The sequence below is a fragment of the Colletotrichum chrysophilum genome, assembly GCF_026319265.1.
Source record: "Colletotrichum chrysophilum strain AFK26 chromosome Unknown scaffold_17, whole genome shotgun sequence".
Lineage (NCBI taxonomy): Eukaryota > Fungi > Ascomycota > Sordariomycetes > Glomerellales > Glomerellaceae > Colletotrichum > Colletotrichum chrysophilum.
Window position 1 is genome coordinate 403,811 of NW_026517304.1, and position 15,962 is coordinate 419,772.

Here is a 15,962-nt window from a genome sequence, read left to right on the forward strand (position 1 = left end):
AAAGTAGAACGGGCTCCTATTCACCTCGCCCCAGGACCTTCCTTCCTCTTCACTCGCAGTCGATATCCAAAAGACACAGATACTCCCGCCCGGCCCGCCACGGGAGGAAAAAAAACCAAAAAGAAAAAAGTTCGCCAACGCTTCCGTTGGCCGCTGCCTACCTATCTCAAACCCGCCGCCGCTAACTAACGAAATACAACTGTTTCGTCAAAGCTATCCATCTCGCAAAAGTCAGAAGAACGCGACAGCGACAACGGACGACGAAAACAATTACAAACGATAGCAGCGATGGATCCCAATGCGGAGCAGGACAACCAGCCTTCCGGTCGATACCATGCGACGGATTGGAGAAACACCATTACACCCATCGTCACAGCCATCGAGAAGAACGACGGCTTCTCTTACTTCAAGGTCACTGGACCGCCCTCCTCCGGAAAGATGCAACAAATTGCAAGTGTCGCAAGTCTCGCCACTGAAACACTCGGGAAAAGATCCATCTTCATCGTGCCTACTCGTCTGGAGAGCGAGTTTGTCTGGCCGAATGGAGAGGAAAAGTCGGTTGCTGGCCTTGTGATCACATGGGAAGACATCTTCACAAATGACCGCCAAGAGTTCTTCGAGGCTATGGACGAAGCAGGCACGACCATCATTGTCAAGCTTGATGGCCAGCGCACCCTGCACTCAGACTTCGGCCAGGTCGTCATTCGCGACCACATCTACCACCACTTTTTCGAGAAGACCAAGGGCTGGGCTTGCACCCTCGTGGTGATGTCCTCCTTCGGAATGCACAAAGGCCAAGCACTCGGAAGGCTGGCCTTTGAATACACCGACCTGGGCTACACCTTGGCCGCTTGCGAAGAGGCCGAGGCCAAGCTCGATCTCCCCTTTGAGAGATTTGAGGCCGGAACCGACATTGGTCAGGCAACTATCAAGCTAATGCAAAGGGCCATCAGTGAAGGTGAGACGGTCACGATACTGTCCTTCGCCACGCTGGAGAACGCCGTCGGGGCCATAATAACGGCGCACGAAGCCGGCTGGCAAGTGTTCCACCTGAACTCGCCTGCAGATCTCAGAAACCTTCAACGCCAATGTCGATTAATCCCACAGAAAACGTCCATGTTCGTGATCTCAGACCTGACCCCGGGCCTGACGACATGCAGCGTGGACCTGCCCAACCTCAGATACATCATCGCCACTGATCGTGCGTGGAGGTTCTACTTCGATGATGACCATTGCCAGACGATGAAAGATATGGTCGGACTCTCGCGCATGGAACTGTACCATCAGATCGGCTACCTCCGCAAGACAACAGACCCGCGAGCGGTCATTTATGGCGACTTTGACCTTTCCACGGCGCTCAAGACGCGACCCTGGAGACCCGAACCGGCGTCCGAGGACCAGACGCCTTTCGAGTTCCTTTACACTTTTGCCAACATTTGCTCTGACATGGCCATGGAGGATGTTGCGATCGAGATGCCCTACCAATACGACGTGCTCGACCACGTGCACCAAATGCTCACGTTGATGGATATCCTCGAGGAGGGAACTACGCCGGATGCCTACAAGGTGAAGGAGGGCTGGCCCGAAAAGATTGCCGACTGCCTTGTAGGTGGCGATGCCGAACTCAACGTCGACTTCTTCTCTGCAGCCATGCTCGCTCAGACTTTCCACGGCTTCGAGAACGGCACACTGGACGAGGACGAGACCAGAGTGCTCATCCGTCTGGCCGCCATCATGGATGTCGCAATGCCTTGGACCGCGGACGAAACGAGTGCCCCGTTGATCAAATTCAAAGGCCCGGCCGCATCGTTCAAAGACGAGAGCTTGCCCTTGATCCTTGACGTCTGCGGCGGCATCACCAAGGAGTTGTTCCCGTTCGGAGCCTTGTGGCAGATGCTAGGCATCTGGGACACTTACCGGGTGAAGATGGTAGACTTCATGTCGTTCAACCACGGAGTCAACCGTCTCCTTACAACCGTCCCTGTGAACGATGTCGTGGAGATCAACCCGGGGCTGGCCGAGGAAGTCTACGGACTTGTTCTCGCTATCGAGAAGGCATTGAACATGCAGAGTCAACCCCCCTTTGAAGGGTTGCCTACTCTCAGTGCCGACAAGGTGCACCATATCGAGGTCATCCTGGCAAGATCTTGTCTGCCCCATCTCGCGTTCTTCACACAGGAGCGTGAAAACGGGGCCTTTGACTACCGCTGCGTCGCGGCCGACTCTCATGTCACCGTGGACAGTCGCAAGCCGAAGCCAGCTTGGAATTGGATTCTCGAGCCAGAAGATTATGGCAAGAAATTCTACCTTGTCTACCACCACCTCAAGTGGGCTGACGACGGGGTGTATGGCGCCATTCATTTGCCAACGGCCATCTCCACGATCGCACTGAAGGAGGCCGTCGGCAATCGGTCGCTTGAAGACTTGGCCTCTCGGTTTCCGCAGGTTGGCATGTTGCACAGAAGACGCATGTAGGTAAATACACTTTTGTTCTTTTCCTCTTCTCGTACTATAGAATCTGTGTGAATGTAAGAGTGTAGTATAATAAAGTCACGATACGCCGGGATAGGCACCGTGAGACAGCTGTAGTGTAGGCAGAGTCAGTCTCTCCCGGTCGACTGGTTGAGATACCAGGGCAAATCGGCAATTGATTCAAACTGCCACCGGTCATTCATCTTATCACTGGAGTTGGAAAACCCTATGGCTGCTCAGCGAACAGTGTCTCCTGCAATTCAAATGTCTTTGCGGTATATAGCGCCCTGTATAGTGTATAGTATCATACATCTGACGTTGGATCAAGTCTTGAAACATTCCATGCTTGCTCTAAACGATGGTGACAAGAAAAACACCGCAAAAGGTCTACAGCTTCGAAGGCTTCGGCACCTTGGGCCTCTGCGTGGGCGTCGCAAGCGGATCGTAGATGGCTAGGCCGAGGTTATCCGACGGCGTTGATCCGTGGTTGAAGAGACTGCGCGTATCAAGAAGCGAGGGGTTGAGCTGGTCGACGCTCGTGCAGCCGATGAGACGCATGTTCATCTCCATCTCGTCGCGAAGCAGCTGCATGGCGCGGTCGACGCCCTCGAACCCGTAGCCGGCCATGGCGTACAGGAACGGCCTGCCGATGCCGACGCCCTTGGCACCGAGGCAGAGCGCCTTGATGATGTCGGTAGCGCGACGGACGCCGCCGTCAATGTAAATCTCAATGGCGTTCTCGAGACCCATGCGTCTCAGCACCGGCATCGTCTCGGCCAGCACCTCGACGCCGGACCGCGCAAAGTCGAGCTGGCGACCGCCGTGGTTGGACAGGACGACGCCCTGGACGCCGGCCTCGATCGCCTTGATGACGTCCTCGACGCGCTGGACGCCCTTCAGGATGATGGGCATGTTGGTGATAGATTTGAACCAGGGAATGTCCTTCCACGAGAGGGCGGGGTCGATGAAGGACGAGATGGCGCGGGCGGCGCCCTGGGACTGGTCGGTGGCCTGGCCCGACTGGACGTTGGCGCCGGGGTCGGTGAACTTGGAGCGCATGTCCTTCTCGCGGCGGCCGAGCTGCGGGGCGTCGACGGTGATGAAGAGGCCCTTGCAGCCGCGCTTCTCGGCGTGCTCGACAATCTTCTTTGTGATTTCGCGGTCCTTGTTAACGTACAGCTGCAGCCACTGCACCTGGTCGCCCTCGGCGGCGTCCATCATCTCATCAAAGGCGCACGATGCCAACGTCGGGATCATCTGGATGACGTTGTGCTTGCGGGCGGCGCGCGTGAGGAGGACCTCGCCCTCGGGGTGGCCCAGCTTGCCGAGGGCGGTCGCGGTGACGTAGAAGGGCATGTCGACCTTTGCGCCGAACATTGTGGTGCTGAAGTCGACTTTTTCGACGTCGACGAGGATCTGCGGGCGGAACCAGATGCGGTGGAAGGCGCTGTGGTTTTCTCGGAGGGTCTGTCGGTCAGTACTAGTCGGTGAAATGCGACGGGCTGCTCACAATCTCATCATCGGCGGCGCTCGAGTAGTAACCCCATGCCGTCTTCTTCATGATCCTGCGCGCGACGGCCTCAAAGTCCATCAGGTTGTAGCACTGAGACAGCAGCGGCTTCTGCTCGACCCTCTCGAGGCGCTCCGCCTCCTCGGGGTCCTCCTCCTTCTCTTCCGCCACCACGGATGTCATGTCGACGGGGCCCAGGTGCTTGGACTGCTCGAGGTACTTGTCCAGCGTGTCTGGCGGGTGGATGGGGTCGAACTCTTCCGTCGCGTCCTTGCCGGCATACTTGAGAATGATCTTGGAGCCGCCGGGGTGTTCTGGCATCGTTAGAAGTGTTTCTACGGTGTTGAGGGGAGGGGGGCACTCACCCGGCAAGAAGTCCGTTACATCGTAGGCTTTGCCCTGTTTGCGCGTCAATTGACTGCGTTCTGTCTGAGCAGACGCAACCTACATGAACAATGACCCAACAGGAGTCGGCACTATTGTGCTTTGCAATCTCGTCGCCGTTCAGTCCCATTTTCGCGACGTCTGCTCTCGGGCGAATGGCAATGTTGTGATTGAGAAGAAAATCCGGGGTAACGGGTAGATCGCTTCTCCACGGGGTAGATGTAAGGAAGATTAAGAAGACGCTAAGTGGCCAATTCGCTCCAGTCCAAAAGAATTTCAAATCACACACCGATGACGGATAGAAAAAAGGGAAAAAAGATGAGGTCGTTCGCGCGCGACAGAAAACGTGTCTAGCAAGCTTGGTCCGAGGACCGGTCTCCAAAAAAAAAAAGTCCCTGGTATCGTCTCGAGGAGAGTCTTGGGGGGGCGCTTGGAGAAGCCTAGGCGGGGTTGGAGCCGGGGGCGAAACCGATGAAAGGTCATCAGCTCGCTCTTCATTGTACCGTCAGACACTGCCGTACCCCACCAAGGATACGACTCTGCGTTAGCGGCCCACCTCGGGTCAATGGGGTGCGGGGTAATAAGTCGGTGACGTTCTGTTCTTCGGTGTAAAGGGACCGCGGCGAAGGTGGTGAACCCGGTCTATCCCCGAATGGCGGATGCCCCGAGGCGCGGATGCGTTCCCGAATCCCACGCGTTCTTATCGGCAAGTCGCGGGATCCCGACAACGGATAGAGGCGGCACGAGGCAGATTCAACTACCGGCATGCAAAGTCAACGTCTATTCGTAATCTGGGTATAAGCTCCTCCAAACTCCTTTGTACATCTCTCCTAGAACACCGAAGGCCTGGGCCCCGAAGATACCATCACTTCAGCTACACTGGACGGCCTCTGCGAACTCTTCCGGCTCGTAAGCCGCCCAAAGAACCCTTCAGACCTCTTTCTCTCGCTGCTCGAGATGCTCGACCGGTCCGTGGTCTCCCGTATCGTGTTCGTATCGATATGCGTCTGCGGAAAGATACCCCATGTCCCCTTGGCATTCGTCCCAGACCAACACCAGTGATCTTGCCACGCCCCTATACCGCATCAGCTTGCGTCAATATGTAAGAGCGGTTAACTTACAGCTAATGTTTGTGATTCTCTCTCCCTGATCAAACTTGAGCCAGTCGCCGCCGTCCTTTGACTTGGGCGCAAACTTCCACCGTGCCACCGCAGAGATGTTACTCGTCGTGTCCATCTTGATCTCCGCCCTGGGTGGCGGCTCCAGCTTCACCACGTCAACCGGCGCGGAGCCGTAGTTTCCCTCATGCCACGCCATGATCCACTCCCCGTTGTACTTGGCAGGGAATGCCACTCCGCCGAGCCTGGCGCCGTTTGCAAGCTCAAACGCGGGTGTCTGGTCGTACAGCAGCCGCATCCCGTACATCCGCTTCACCGTCTGCGTGGCCGTGGCGTGCGGTAGCTGCGCCAGCTCGAGCTGCTTGTCTGCCAGCGGCGACGGCTTCGGCGGAGCACGGAAGTGCAAATCATAGTTGTTCCGGAGGTTGAACGGGATCTCTGCCTCCTCTACCACAGTGACCCCGGGGACTTGCGGCAGCGGGCGTGGGTGGCGCGCAAGGTGCTCAAACAGCTTCTTCTGGCTGAAAAAGACTGTGGCATCGCACTCTTCGAGGGTATGTTGGGACTGCACGCAAAAGACGCAGCCGTAGAGGGACTCGTCGGCGCGTTTCGTGGCGATATGACTCTTCTGCAGGAAGCGGACGCGGTAGCCAATCTTGTTCAGCTGGTAGTTGGCTTCCTCTGCGTAGTTGACGTCTGCCTGCATCTGATTAAAGTCGGTCTCATAGTAGCAGCTTTCGCACTGGGCAACAACGTGCGCGCCGGAGAAGCCCTGTTCGGTTGTTAGAAAGGCCCCTTACTCCTTCGCAGTATACGTACCGGCTTCTTGACTTTCTTGATGCCAGCGCCCCCTCGAATGACCTCCTTTGCCCCGTCGCAGAACCCTTTGTACAGATAGAACGAGCTGCTGAGGCCGATACTACAATCCTTTGGCCGAGCCGACATCATGGATGCGGGCCTGCTGTGGGTTGACTCCGAATCGACCGGTATGGGCGCTTCATAGTCATTCGTAACCAGTGGGACTCGTTCGATGCCTTCGTGGATGCCTGGTGGGAAGTTTGGCGGTATGACTGCGCCTCGAGACAGTGGAATCAGCTGTCCGTCTTGGCCGGACGCCGTTGAAGAGCGATGATCCGTCATGGCAGGGCTTCTCGTCCCCTCTTCCTTCCACCCGTCAAACACTGATCCGTGCATCGACTCCAGCGAGCGTTGCCTCGAGGGATGGGAATGAACGGAGCTGGCTTGTGAGTACCGATGAGGCCGCGGCTGGATCGCGTGGTCCCCCGGAATGGGCGCGCTCAACGTGGATGTCCGCCCACGCGGTGAGAGAGGAGGGGGCCTCATGTCCTGCGGGCTCATGTGATACCGCTCCTCGTCCGTGAGCAATCTGTCTACGCCGATTTCCAAGAGGCAACTCGACCTTCTCTCGTACTCGGGGCTGTTGGGCTCGGAGACGGGAGAGCTCATGGTCGACACAGGCGGCCGCCTCTCGATGGTCTCGGTCAAAGTGGCCCCCGTCTCAATCGTTGGAGTCGTCCTCAGATCCCATGGGTTCGTCGGGGGAGGTGGAGGGGGCTCGAGTTCTTCAACCTTTGGCTCTGCCTCACTCGGGGGATGAACAATGCCCGAGTCGATCAGGACGACTGGTGTTTGACTCTCTGCGCTGGTCAGACAATGTTGCCTCGCGTTTCAATGCCGCTTACCAATTGTGACGGCCGGTGGTGTTGCGGCGACGGGTGCCGCAGGCGCCTCCAGCTTCAACCTCTTGAGGATCTCGCCAATCTTCACGCCCGACTTCTTGCACAGTTCCCACAGCTCCGTGTACTTGTCCTTGTCGAAGGTGTCTGCTTCCGTGTACTCATCAAAGTCCCAGAGCGTATCGGTCAATTGCAACCTGAACTCGGCAATGTCATCTGTCGCTTGTCAGTATGTTCAGAGCAACACCGGTGAAACACCTACTATTATCCTTGAGCGCATTCGTAAAAGCGACCTCTGACCCCTTCAGATGGCGTGCGCAGAGCGGCTCAATAATCTTGAGGCATCGCTCGGCACCTTTGACCATCCTCTGGCTCGCAGAGAGCATCTCCTGGTTGTCGCCCGCATTCTCGATCGCCGTGTTTCCCTTTTCGATAATCTCCCTGTACGGCCCCGTCACTAGGTCGGCCACAATATCCATGGTGTTGATCTGTCCTTGGCGGGGTAAGCGTGGTTAGCACGCAGGTTACGCCGGTGCGACACCCTCAGTCATTCGACGTCTTGGACAATCGACTTTTGATGTTCTGAATGATGTGACGGAGAGTGAAGAGAGATGAAGAAGAATTCGACCAGGCTGTCCTTGAGCTGAGCAGCTAGCTCAGGACCACGAACAAGGACAGCTCCAGGCCGCAGGACGGCACAGCATGGGCAGACATGGTGGGCAATATGCAGGGCGTTTTCGGGGGCCAGACAGCTCCCGAGACACACACCCAGAAAGCCTCAAGCAACGTGCAGGCAGGGTGAACATCGCCCGGGACGAGACTAGTCACTAGACAAACTCGGTATGGAGGGCGATGAATCCTAGAAGTGCGGAAGGAGACGCGGAAGCAAACGACAGGCTTGGAACCGAGGTAGGGCTGTCGATGCCCGTATCTTGGTAAATGATCCAGCGGCTCCGGGGCGTTCTGGGGAGACCCGTTTGAATCCATCGGTGTGGCACACTGCTTGACAAGGTCTCGCGATTGGTGACTCCAAGCGACGGGAATGTCGTGGGCAAGTTCAGCTCGAGGACCAACTGCGCTAAAAGCTACCTCGACATAGTACGTACCCCTAGCGCACGTCAGGCAGGCCAGCTAGCGGGGGGCGCAGCTCAATAATGTGCCTAGATGGATTGTCTCCCCTCCATCATCTGGAAGTGGACAATCAGTGCAACCCGTTTAAGCCTCTCGGTATGCCTTGCGGGCGCATATCTAGCGGATCGGTCATCTGCCAGTTGCTCAAATTGACCGTCGGTCGCCCTTTCAGTCACCGATCATGAAGTCCAAGAAATCGAATTGATTACTCCTAGAAACGAACGCCCCAAATGCCCGCAGTTTTCAAAGCCTCCGCTAAAAGTACACACCAACGCAGGTTATCATGTTCTCGTGATTGGGCAAGTGCCCATGTATCCCCTTGTGTCGTCTTGACGCCCTCACGCCTTGGTCTTGTTGCCGGAAGTGCTCTGTGACAGATGTTAGTTCGCCACAACTACAGCCTTTCAGCCATGCTCACCTGTGCGATCAAGCTCCTGCCGATCTGAATGGTCTCGCCCATACCGCGCTGTCTGCGCCAAAATCTACTCATTGTTAGTGACTTGAGCGGATATGACACTCAAAAAACTCACGCTTCCTCTGGGCCTCCGTGGCCCTGAGTGGAAATCCTGCGAGCCTCCTCCTCCAACGCTTGGAGGGTAATCTCCTCAGTCTTCTCAATACCAGGCGTGGCAGCTTGGTCGGAAACACCCTGGCCCAGGTTCTGTTCAAGGAGCCTCTTCTTCATCAGGAAGCGCTCCTTCCTCTCCTTCTGCAGTCCGGGGCTGTCCAGTTTCTTAAACGCCAGACGAACGAGGAACTGCGCGGCAAAGTAAAAGTGCTCAGCAAGGAGAATGCTGAGCAGCAAACCCCAGGCCTTGATGCTGGACGGTGTTCCACGCGGCCCGTCGCCGTTGGCACTGCACAGGAAAACGATGGACGCGCTGGTGATGCTGCCCAACCAGGAGAGGAACCCGAGAGCGTTGAGCCAAGGTCCGATCGAGTCCGCACGCCACGGGATGGGACGTCTGCTGCTGATAGCAATCTTGACGGCGTCGGACCGCATCTCGACCCAGTTGTTGACCAAGAAGCAGCAAGCCGTCAGGGGCCACGCGACCGAGAAGAGGGAGAGATATCCAAACTGAATGACCATCTCGCGGTAGTCGCTGGTAACATCATACGTCTCGAGCTCGACCTCGTTTCTCACTCTCTCCAAAAAGGCGGCCTCTTCAGCGGGGTCCTTGATCTTGGCAGCATCGTCCTCCTTGGCCATCTTGGACTGCACCTCGCGAACCTCCTGGAACACCTGGCGCTTGACGTACGGCACGATGACTTCGGTGGCGAAGTTGACGACCTGGGCGGTCACGGTGAAGTAGAACATTTGCTTGCTAATGCGCTCGGGGTTGATGACAAACTCCTGGGTCTGGAAGCTGACATCCTTGGGAGTGAGCATCTGGGCGGTGGACCGCCAGAAGTTGAGGAACGGTGTGAGCCGGTCTCCAAACGGGAGGTAGACGAATGCTGTAAAGAAGAGTGCCATGTACGAGGTCAGGAAGTTGAGAACGAACTCCTTCTGAACCAGGGCGGCGTGGTGGGCTGGGGAGCTGTCAGTTGTGTCGCATTAGGGGAGACGCAACACTTACCGTCAATGGTCTCGTAGTTCTCGATCTCCGTCAGACGGTTGGCGAACTTGGTAAGGACGGTGGAGAAGGTGGGCGTCATTACGACCAAGATGATGGTTGGGAGAAAGCCCTGGATGGTTAGCTTGAGACTTGCCGAGACCGGCATTAGACATACCAGATACGCCTGGAACGGGCCGTTGTAAACCTCATTGATGAAGATCTCCAGCGAGTTGCATGTCACGATGAGAGAGCCAAGCACCACGATGCAGGCCGCGGCGAAGGGAATCTGGAGAAGCTGCGTCTGGAGGCGCTTGATGGGCGAGTAGATCTTGACGGCTTCTCCGGTGATGGGGTCCTCGGCCTGGCGCTCGTACTCAAACTGCGGCCTCGGGTGCTGGATGTTGGATACGCCACGGACGCCCCACTCGACGGCTAGGTCGACCTCCTTCTTCTTCCAGAACTCGAAGAAAACGACGGACCACAGGCAGCTCGCCAAAGCGTACAGCCAAGAGAATTGGCCGAGGAACATCCAGGCCGCGAAGCCGGCGGCGGCGGGGAAGACGAGAAACTTGAAGTAGGACTGCATGAACGCAAAGTAGAAGGCAACGTTCTCGCCAAACTTGTCGCGGATCTCGTCGAGGTCGGTGTCGTCGGTCTGGCCCTTGGTGCTCACCTTCTTAATCCACTGCCTGTTGAAGACGTGGTTGTGCAGGGGAAAGACGCAGTCCACATGCTTCCAGCGGCCGGACTGGGGTGTGATGCCGGCGCCGCCCTCGTTCTTGGGCTTGATGATTAGGAGATATACCAGACGCAGGCGCTCGGCGTCCGAGACGGGCTCATCGCGGAGGGCCTGGGAGAGGTCGGAGTCGGGGCCGACGGTGCGGGCGCCATGCAGCCAGTCCTGCAGTCGGGAGCGATAGACCTGGTCGGCGAGGAACTTGTCGGAGGCGATCTTGACAAAAATGAGCAGGGAGTGCTTGTCGCCCCTGCGGACCTCGGTGGTCAGTCCCACGCTCGTCAAGCCCTCAATGAGCTGGACAAAGTTGGCTTCGGCTTCGGTTCTCTCTGTCGCGCTGTTAGGTGGTGGCTTCCCTCGAAACTGCAAGACCAATCGCACCTTCCTGGGGAATCTTGTAGTTGATCACATAGTCGACGCCAAAGTTGGAATCCAACCCGGCCGTGTCCTTGTTGCTGTACAGGTCCCTGATGCTCGCCATGGCTGCGTCAGAGGTTCGTCCCAAGCTCTCGAGTTGAGCACGGGTAACGGGTAGGTGGTGGTTGGACTGCAAAGATGGGACGCAATCCCTTGGAGGGCTATTCAGACGGTTGATGGCGAGACCAAGATGTTTTAAGCAGGTTCACAAAAGACAGCCAGTGGCTGAAGTAATGACGGGACGATGTCTCGCTCGGCAGGTTTTCTTGGAGGAGCAAAGCTTGGGCGCGCGGAAAGGGTCAAGAAAACGTCACGTCACCGCGCAGGGCCCGTCCTTCCAGCCCGACTAGGGGGTCAGCTTTCCAGGGAACAAGCTCCAGCCCCCGGCGCGTCTAGAGCCAGTTGATCCCAGTGGCACGCCGTCGCCAATTCCAGGTTTGGGATAGACAGCGGCACATTGGAGGGTGGCCTGTGCTGCCCCGGCCACTCCCACCAGCCAGACCCCAGTGTCGGGTACGTGCCAGCTGTCGGCCGGTCCTCAACCCCCTTCTCGCTGTGCGACGAACGGCTGCCACGCTGAAACAATAGATTGTCGGTGGTGGTGGTGCTGTCATCGGTGGGGTTTCAGCTCGGGCAGCTGCTGGAAGCTCCTCGTCCCATGTGAAGATCTCATCCTCATTCTCACCGTATGCCTCACCTCAGTCCTTTCCGCAGCACAGCACGCACCCGCATGGATCCCGTATAACCCGAATCAATCACCTCCCGACACCCAGGCAAGGCATCTGAAGCTGCAGACCAGCCCGCCGCCTCAAATGACACTTCTCACAGCCCTCGGCCTTCGCCGCAAAAACGATTGGGAGCCCCCAACCCTTCTCGACTCCCTCCTCATTTCCCCTCTCCACCTGCTCGTGACGATAATATTTAGCATTCTCCTCTTCCTCCGCGGTCGCCCCTTTAGACCGCCCCGCGACAAGCCCGCCATCCGCGTCGTCTGCCTCTCCGACACCCACGACCAAATAAACGTCCGCGTTCCCCCGGGCGACCTACTCATCCACGCGGGAGACCTCACCAATGCCGGCACGGCCGACGACATTCAGGCGCAGCTCGACTGGCTCGCCTCTTTCCCCCACCAGCACAAGATCCTTGTCTGCGGCAACCACGACAGCTTCTTCGACCTGAGCGCCCGCCGCCCCGAGGACCGTGGCAAGACGCTCGACTTCAAGGGCATCCGCTACCTGGTACACGATGCCGTGACGCTGGAGTTCAAGGGCGGCCGCCGTCTGAAAATCTACGGATCTCCTGATATCCCCGCGTGTGGCGGCCCCGAGATGGCTTTCCAATATGACCGCGCCTCGCCGCCGTGGGCGAACACTGTCCCAATTGACACTGACATTCTCGTTACGCACGCTCCTCCGGTATGTCGCCTTCTCTGTCGGTCTTGCTCCCTCTGACAAGCAGCAGAAGCACCACCTGGACCTTGGTCTTGGCTGTGCCGGTCTCCTGGAGGAAGTTTGGCGAGTACGGCCGAAGCTGCACGTCTTTGGCCACGTACATTGGGGCCATGGCCGCCAGACCGTACACTTTGACGACTGCCAGCGAGCCTACGAGACCCTCATCGCCCAGCCTCCGCGGGGACTTGTCCGTGACTTCTTCCCCCACTCCGGCTGGCTGGGCGCTCTGCGTGTGCTCGGCTACGGCATACACGGCGTGATATGGAAATGGCTCATGATTGGGCCCGGCGGCAACACCAGCAGCCTCATGGTGAACGCGGCGCAGATGTACGGCAACACGGGACGACTCGGGAATCCGGTGGAGGTGGTAGATTTATGACAAATATTGTCGTGCGTTGTATTCTAGCAGTACGTGCGCCCGTTGCGCTGGTGTGGTATCATGGTGATGTCTATGCTAATGAACGTGGTATAGTAAAAAGCTTCAAAAGAAATCCAAATGCTCCGCCAAATGCACCGGGACCAGCCCCACCCGTCCGACGATGATGCCGTATTATTAAACAAACATCAGCACGGAGCAGATCGCCCCGACTGCGACTCCCACGCATGCAGACCAGCCGAGACGCCGGCCTGGCGCCGAGTTGATCGGCACCATCGACGGCTGAGGTGTGCTTCCGCTTCCAGGCGCTCCTCCACTTCCAGGTGTGCCTCCACTCCCAGACGATCCTCCGGCTCCCCCAGCTCCTCCAGCGGGAGGTGACGTCGTCACTGGGCTGGCGGTAGGATAGTATCCAGTTGCGGCCGTCGTGACCGGTGCTGCCGCAATCTGCAGAGGGATGGTGATGGTGGCCTGGTTTTCTCCGTGAGCGCCACAGGCATTGCAAGACACCACTGTGGTGGTCATTGGCACGATGATGACATTTGGCTGCCCGTCTCCGGCGCAGTACTTGTTGCAGCCGGGGACGAGGATGGTCGTCACGTGTTCAGTAGGCGCCATTGAGCCGTCGACAACAGTGGTGTAGGTCACGGTTGTCACCACGGTCGAGGTCGACGGGACGTGAGGCTCGGGATCGCCCAGGGGTGGCGCCGGGAGAGGCGTCTGGTCGCTGACGCGGCCGTAGACGGTGAGGAGGTAGTTGGCCGGTGCGGCGCGACGATGAAGGAACATGAGACGGGACGGGGCCGGTGAGACATTCGCGTTTCCGCCGCAGAACTGCGTGCTGTTCCCAGGGCAAGGGATATTGCAGCGTGCGCGTTCGGCCTCGGCTCTAGTACTGGGGTCGAGCTCATCTGCGCAGAAGCACTCGCTTTACATTCTGTCAGCAGCAGACACATTCATCTGGGAAAGGGGCACGCACTTTTGGTGGACGCCGGCATACTTGCTCGGCGTGCACAGATCAACGCACTTTTGCAGCGTCATATCCGTCGCCGACGCCTTTGCTGTGAACGTGCTGAAGCCCGTTGCCGAGCCGAAACAGCCCAGGAAAGCGTATCCGTCAATGGTCGCCGGCTCGCGCTCAGGGACGAGCGGATCAGTCGACGGGCTTGGCGGGGCCGTAGAGACCGCTGCAGACGGGAGAGTGGTTGAGATGAGCGCTGTGCTGTTGTGGCTCATGGTGGCGGGGTTCGGTACCGTTGTGAAGACGGTGGACGTGGTCTTGACAGTCGTGGTCGTGGTCGGCTCAGGGGTGCTGGTTGTAGTGTTGCCCAGGCCCAGCTGGTAGACGTCAATGTAGTTGACCTCCCAGTACCTGCGGCAGTCAGTCTCTGGCCTTGCGAGTGGCGTTTGTACTTACGCGCTCGTAAACGCACTGGGGTTGTTCGCGACGTATTCGTTGCATGTAGGGGCGACCTGGTTGCAAGTGTCACTGGCTTGGCCCCAGATGTTGCCGGCGTAGTCACCGCAAAAGTTCTACACAGTCAGCCTCAACACTCAGCAGCCATGTTCACGCGTCTACTCACCGTCTGGATCACAATGCTCATATCTTTAAAGTACTTGTTAACCTCGCAGGTCAACGTCCCAAACAGCGCTGTCGGCAGACCCCACCCGGACGGATCGGGCTTCTTGGACAAGATGTCGGCGGGGATGCTCTGCCTCGGCCAGTGCCAGACGCTGATGGCATCGTCCGTCCACTCCAGCGCGTACACGCCTCCGCCGACGGCGTTGAAAGGGTCTCCGTACGTGTGCGTGTCCGAGGTGGGGGGAACATAGTTGCAGCCGGCGTTGTTGGTCGTCTGTCACGGTCAGCGGGAGCACTTCATCAGACCTGTGGAAGCATACCCCTGGGCTTTCGCAGTCGGTGAGAAGGTTCTGGCCGCTGACGGCTGGGTTGTTGGGCAGGGTGCAGCCCGATGTTCTGCGCCATGTCAGCCCCGTCTCGACGATGCCACGGCGAGACTTACGTGTGTCCGGAGATAACGTTCACGGTCGCCTGGTTCGCGCCCTCGACAATGTCAATCTCTCCGCTAGCAGGCCAGTCGGGCCCGTACATCCAGACTGCGGCTCATCAGCATTCAACTCGGCACGAGACTCGATAATTGCATACAAGCGGGCCACAGTCCGCACACTGACGGGGGCATATGCGCAAAGTCCCCGATGAAGAGACCGCCGTTGTAGACCTGCTTGCTCTCCAGCCTCACGCTGGGCCGGCCTTCGCTGAGTGCGTAGACATTTGTGTCGTCCACGCCGAGGGTCACGGCCTGCGTGTCGGGGTTGATTGAGTACAGGCCTTTAGCGAGGGCGTCCGGCTGGGTCTGGTATCTGTTGAAGGGAAGGCTTAGCAGGCGTCTTCGTGAAGTCTCTCGAGGGCTTCATTACCGTACGAAGCCGTTGGACGGATCGGCATAATTGATCCAGTGGAAATCAGACACGAAATTGGCGCCAAAATACGAATGCGACAGGCTGTATGCCATGCTTCCTTTCTTTTCCTTCTTCGCTGATCCTGCGTGCTACCTTTTCCAAACAAAGAGTGTGTATAAGTGACCGACACCGCCACCGAGAAACAAGAGAGGGTGTGATACGAGACAGGCAACGAAAGACTGACGATAGTACGAGCTCGTAGAGAGAGTGCAATGAGACCAATAAGTCTTCCCCTCGCAAAGGGCAGCCTCGCGGCGGCATCCTTATATCGCCAGCCCAATATCCCTTGCATTGGCGCATCACCATCGCCAACCCTCAGGAACAGAAACATCACCACCCCTCCATCGCATCAAGGAATGCCGCGCCGGCGCCGTCTCCCCAAGAGCCCTCCCAGCCTCCTCTTGCTCGCCCGAAGAGACCCCTGCCAGCGAATGAGGTCCGCCCCTCGGTCCGGGCTGGAGAAGCCAGACTGATCTGGCGATCAAACAGAGAATTCAATACAGTCTATCCCATTCAGGCGGCCGAAAGAAGTCAAGCCTGAAGCAGGAAAAAGGAACCGGTGGAATGCACCCGCACCGCCGGGAGTTGCCTCCTCGCAGGAGACGAGAGCCTCAGACATCGACGTGTGAG

At 57.9% G+C, this 15,962-nt stretch overlaps 6 protein-coding genes across 6 annotated transcripts; 2 read left to right on the forward strand and 4 right to left on the reverse strand.

The window, feature by feature from the left end:
* Nucleotides 1-288: 288 nt before the first annotated feature.
* Nucleotides 289-2,475, forward strand: COL26b_003213 (uncharacterized protein; the record flags this gene model as incomplete). Its single annotated transcript, XM_053176114.1, has 1 exon — nucleotides 289-2,475. The coding sequence occupies one exon, from the start codon at nucleotides 289-291 to the stop codon at nucleotides 2,473-2,475; it is 2,187 nt and encodes a 728-aa protein (XP_053040014.1).
* A 384-nt stretch (nucleotides 2,476-2,859) lies between these two features.
* On the reverse strand, nucleotides 2,860-4,496 carry CYB2 (Cytochrome b2, mitochondrial precursor; the record flags this gene model as incomplete). Its single annotated transcript, XM_053176115.1, has 4 exons — nucleotides 2,860-3,939; nucleotides 3,983-4,296; nucleotides 4,348-4,381; nucleotides 4,431-4,496. 4 exons carry the CDS (start codon nucleotides 4,494-4,496, stop codon nucleotides 2,860-2,862), a joined length of 1,494 nt encoding a protein of 497 aa, XP_053040015.1.
* Nucleotides 4,497-5,461: 965 nt separating this feature from the next.
* COL26b_003215 (uncharacterized protein) lies at nucleotides 5,462-7,660 on the reverse strand (the record flags this gene model as incomplete). The annotated part of the gene is made up of 4 exons (XM_053176116.1): nucleotides 5,462-6,256; nucleotides 6,304-7,142; nucleotides 7,188-7,397; nucleotides 7,444-7,660. The coding sequence occupies 4 exons, from the start codon at nucleotides 7,658-7,660 to the stop codon at nucleotides 5,462-5,464; spliced, it is 2,061 nt and encodes a 686-aa protein (XP_053040016.1).
* Nucleotides 7,661-8,650: 990 nt separating this feature from the next.
* COL26b_003216 (uncharacterized protein) lies at nucleotides 8,651-11,088 on the reverse strand (the record flags this gene model as incomplete). The annotated part of the gene is made up of 6 exons (XM_053176117.1): nucleotides 8,651-8,680; nucleotides 8,731-8,782; nucleotides 8,843-9,845; nucleotides 9,893-10,001; nucleotides 10,047-10,936; nucleotides 10,989-11,088. The coding sequence occupies 6 exons, from the start codon at nucleotides 11,086-11,088 to the stop codon at nucleotides 8,651-8,653; spliced, it is 2,184 nt and encodes a 727-aa protein (XP_053040017.1).
* A 748-nt stretch (nucleotides 11,089-11,836) lies between these two features.
* COL26b_003217 (uncharacterized protein) lies at nucleotides 11,837-12,854 on the forward strand (the record flags this gene model as incomplete). Its single annotated transcript, XM_053176118.1, has 2 exons — nucleotides 11,837-12,439; nucleotides 12,483-12,854. The coding sequence occupies 2 exons, from the start codon at nucleotides 11,837-11,839 to the stop codon at nucleotides 12,852-12,854; spliced, it is 975 nt and encodes a 324-aa protein (XP_053040018.1).
* A 927-nt stretch (nucleotides 12,855-13,781) lies between these two features.
* On the reverse strand, nucleotides 13,782-15,385 carry COL26b_003218 (uncharacterized protein; the record flags this gene model as incomplete). Its single annotated transcript, XM_053176119.1, has 7 exons — nucleotides 13,782-14,223; nucleotides 14,269-14,384; nucleotides 14,435-14,707; nucleotides 14,754-14,829; nucleotides 14,876-14,969; nucleotides 15,019-15,233; nucleotides 15,291-15,385. The coding sequence occupies 7 exons, from the start codon at nucleotides 15,383-15,385 to the stop codon at nucleotides 13,782-13,784; spliced, it is 1,311 nt and encodes a 436-aa protein (XP_053040019.1).
* Between the last annotated feature and the right edge of the window lie 577 nt (nucleotides 15,386-15,962).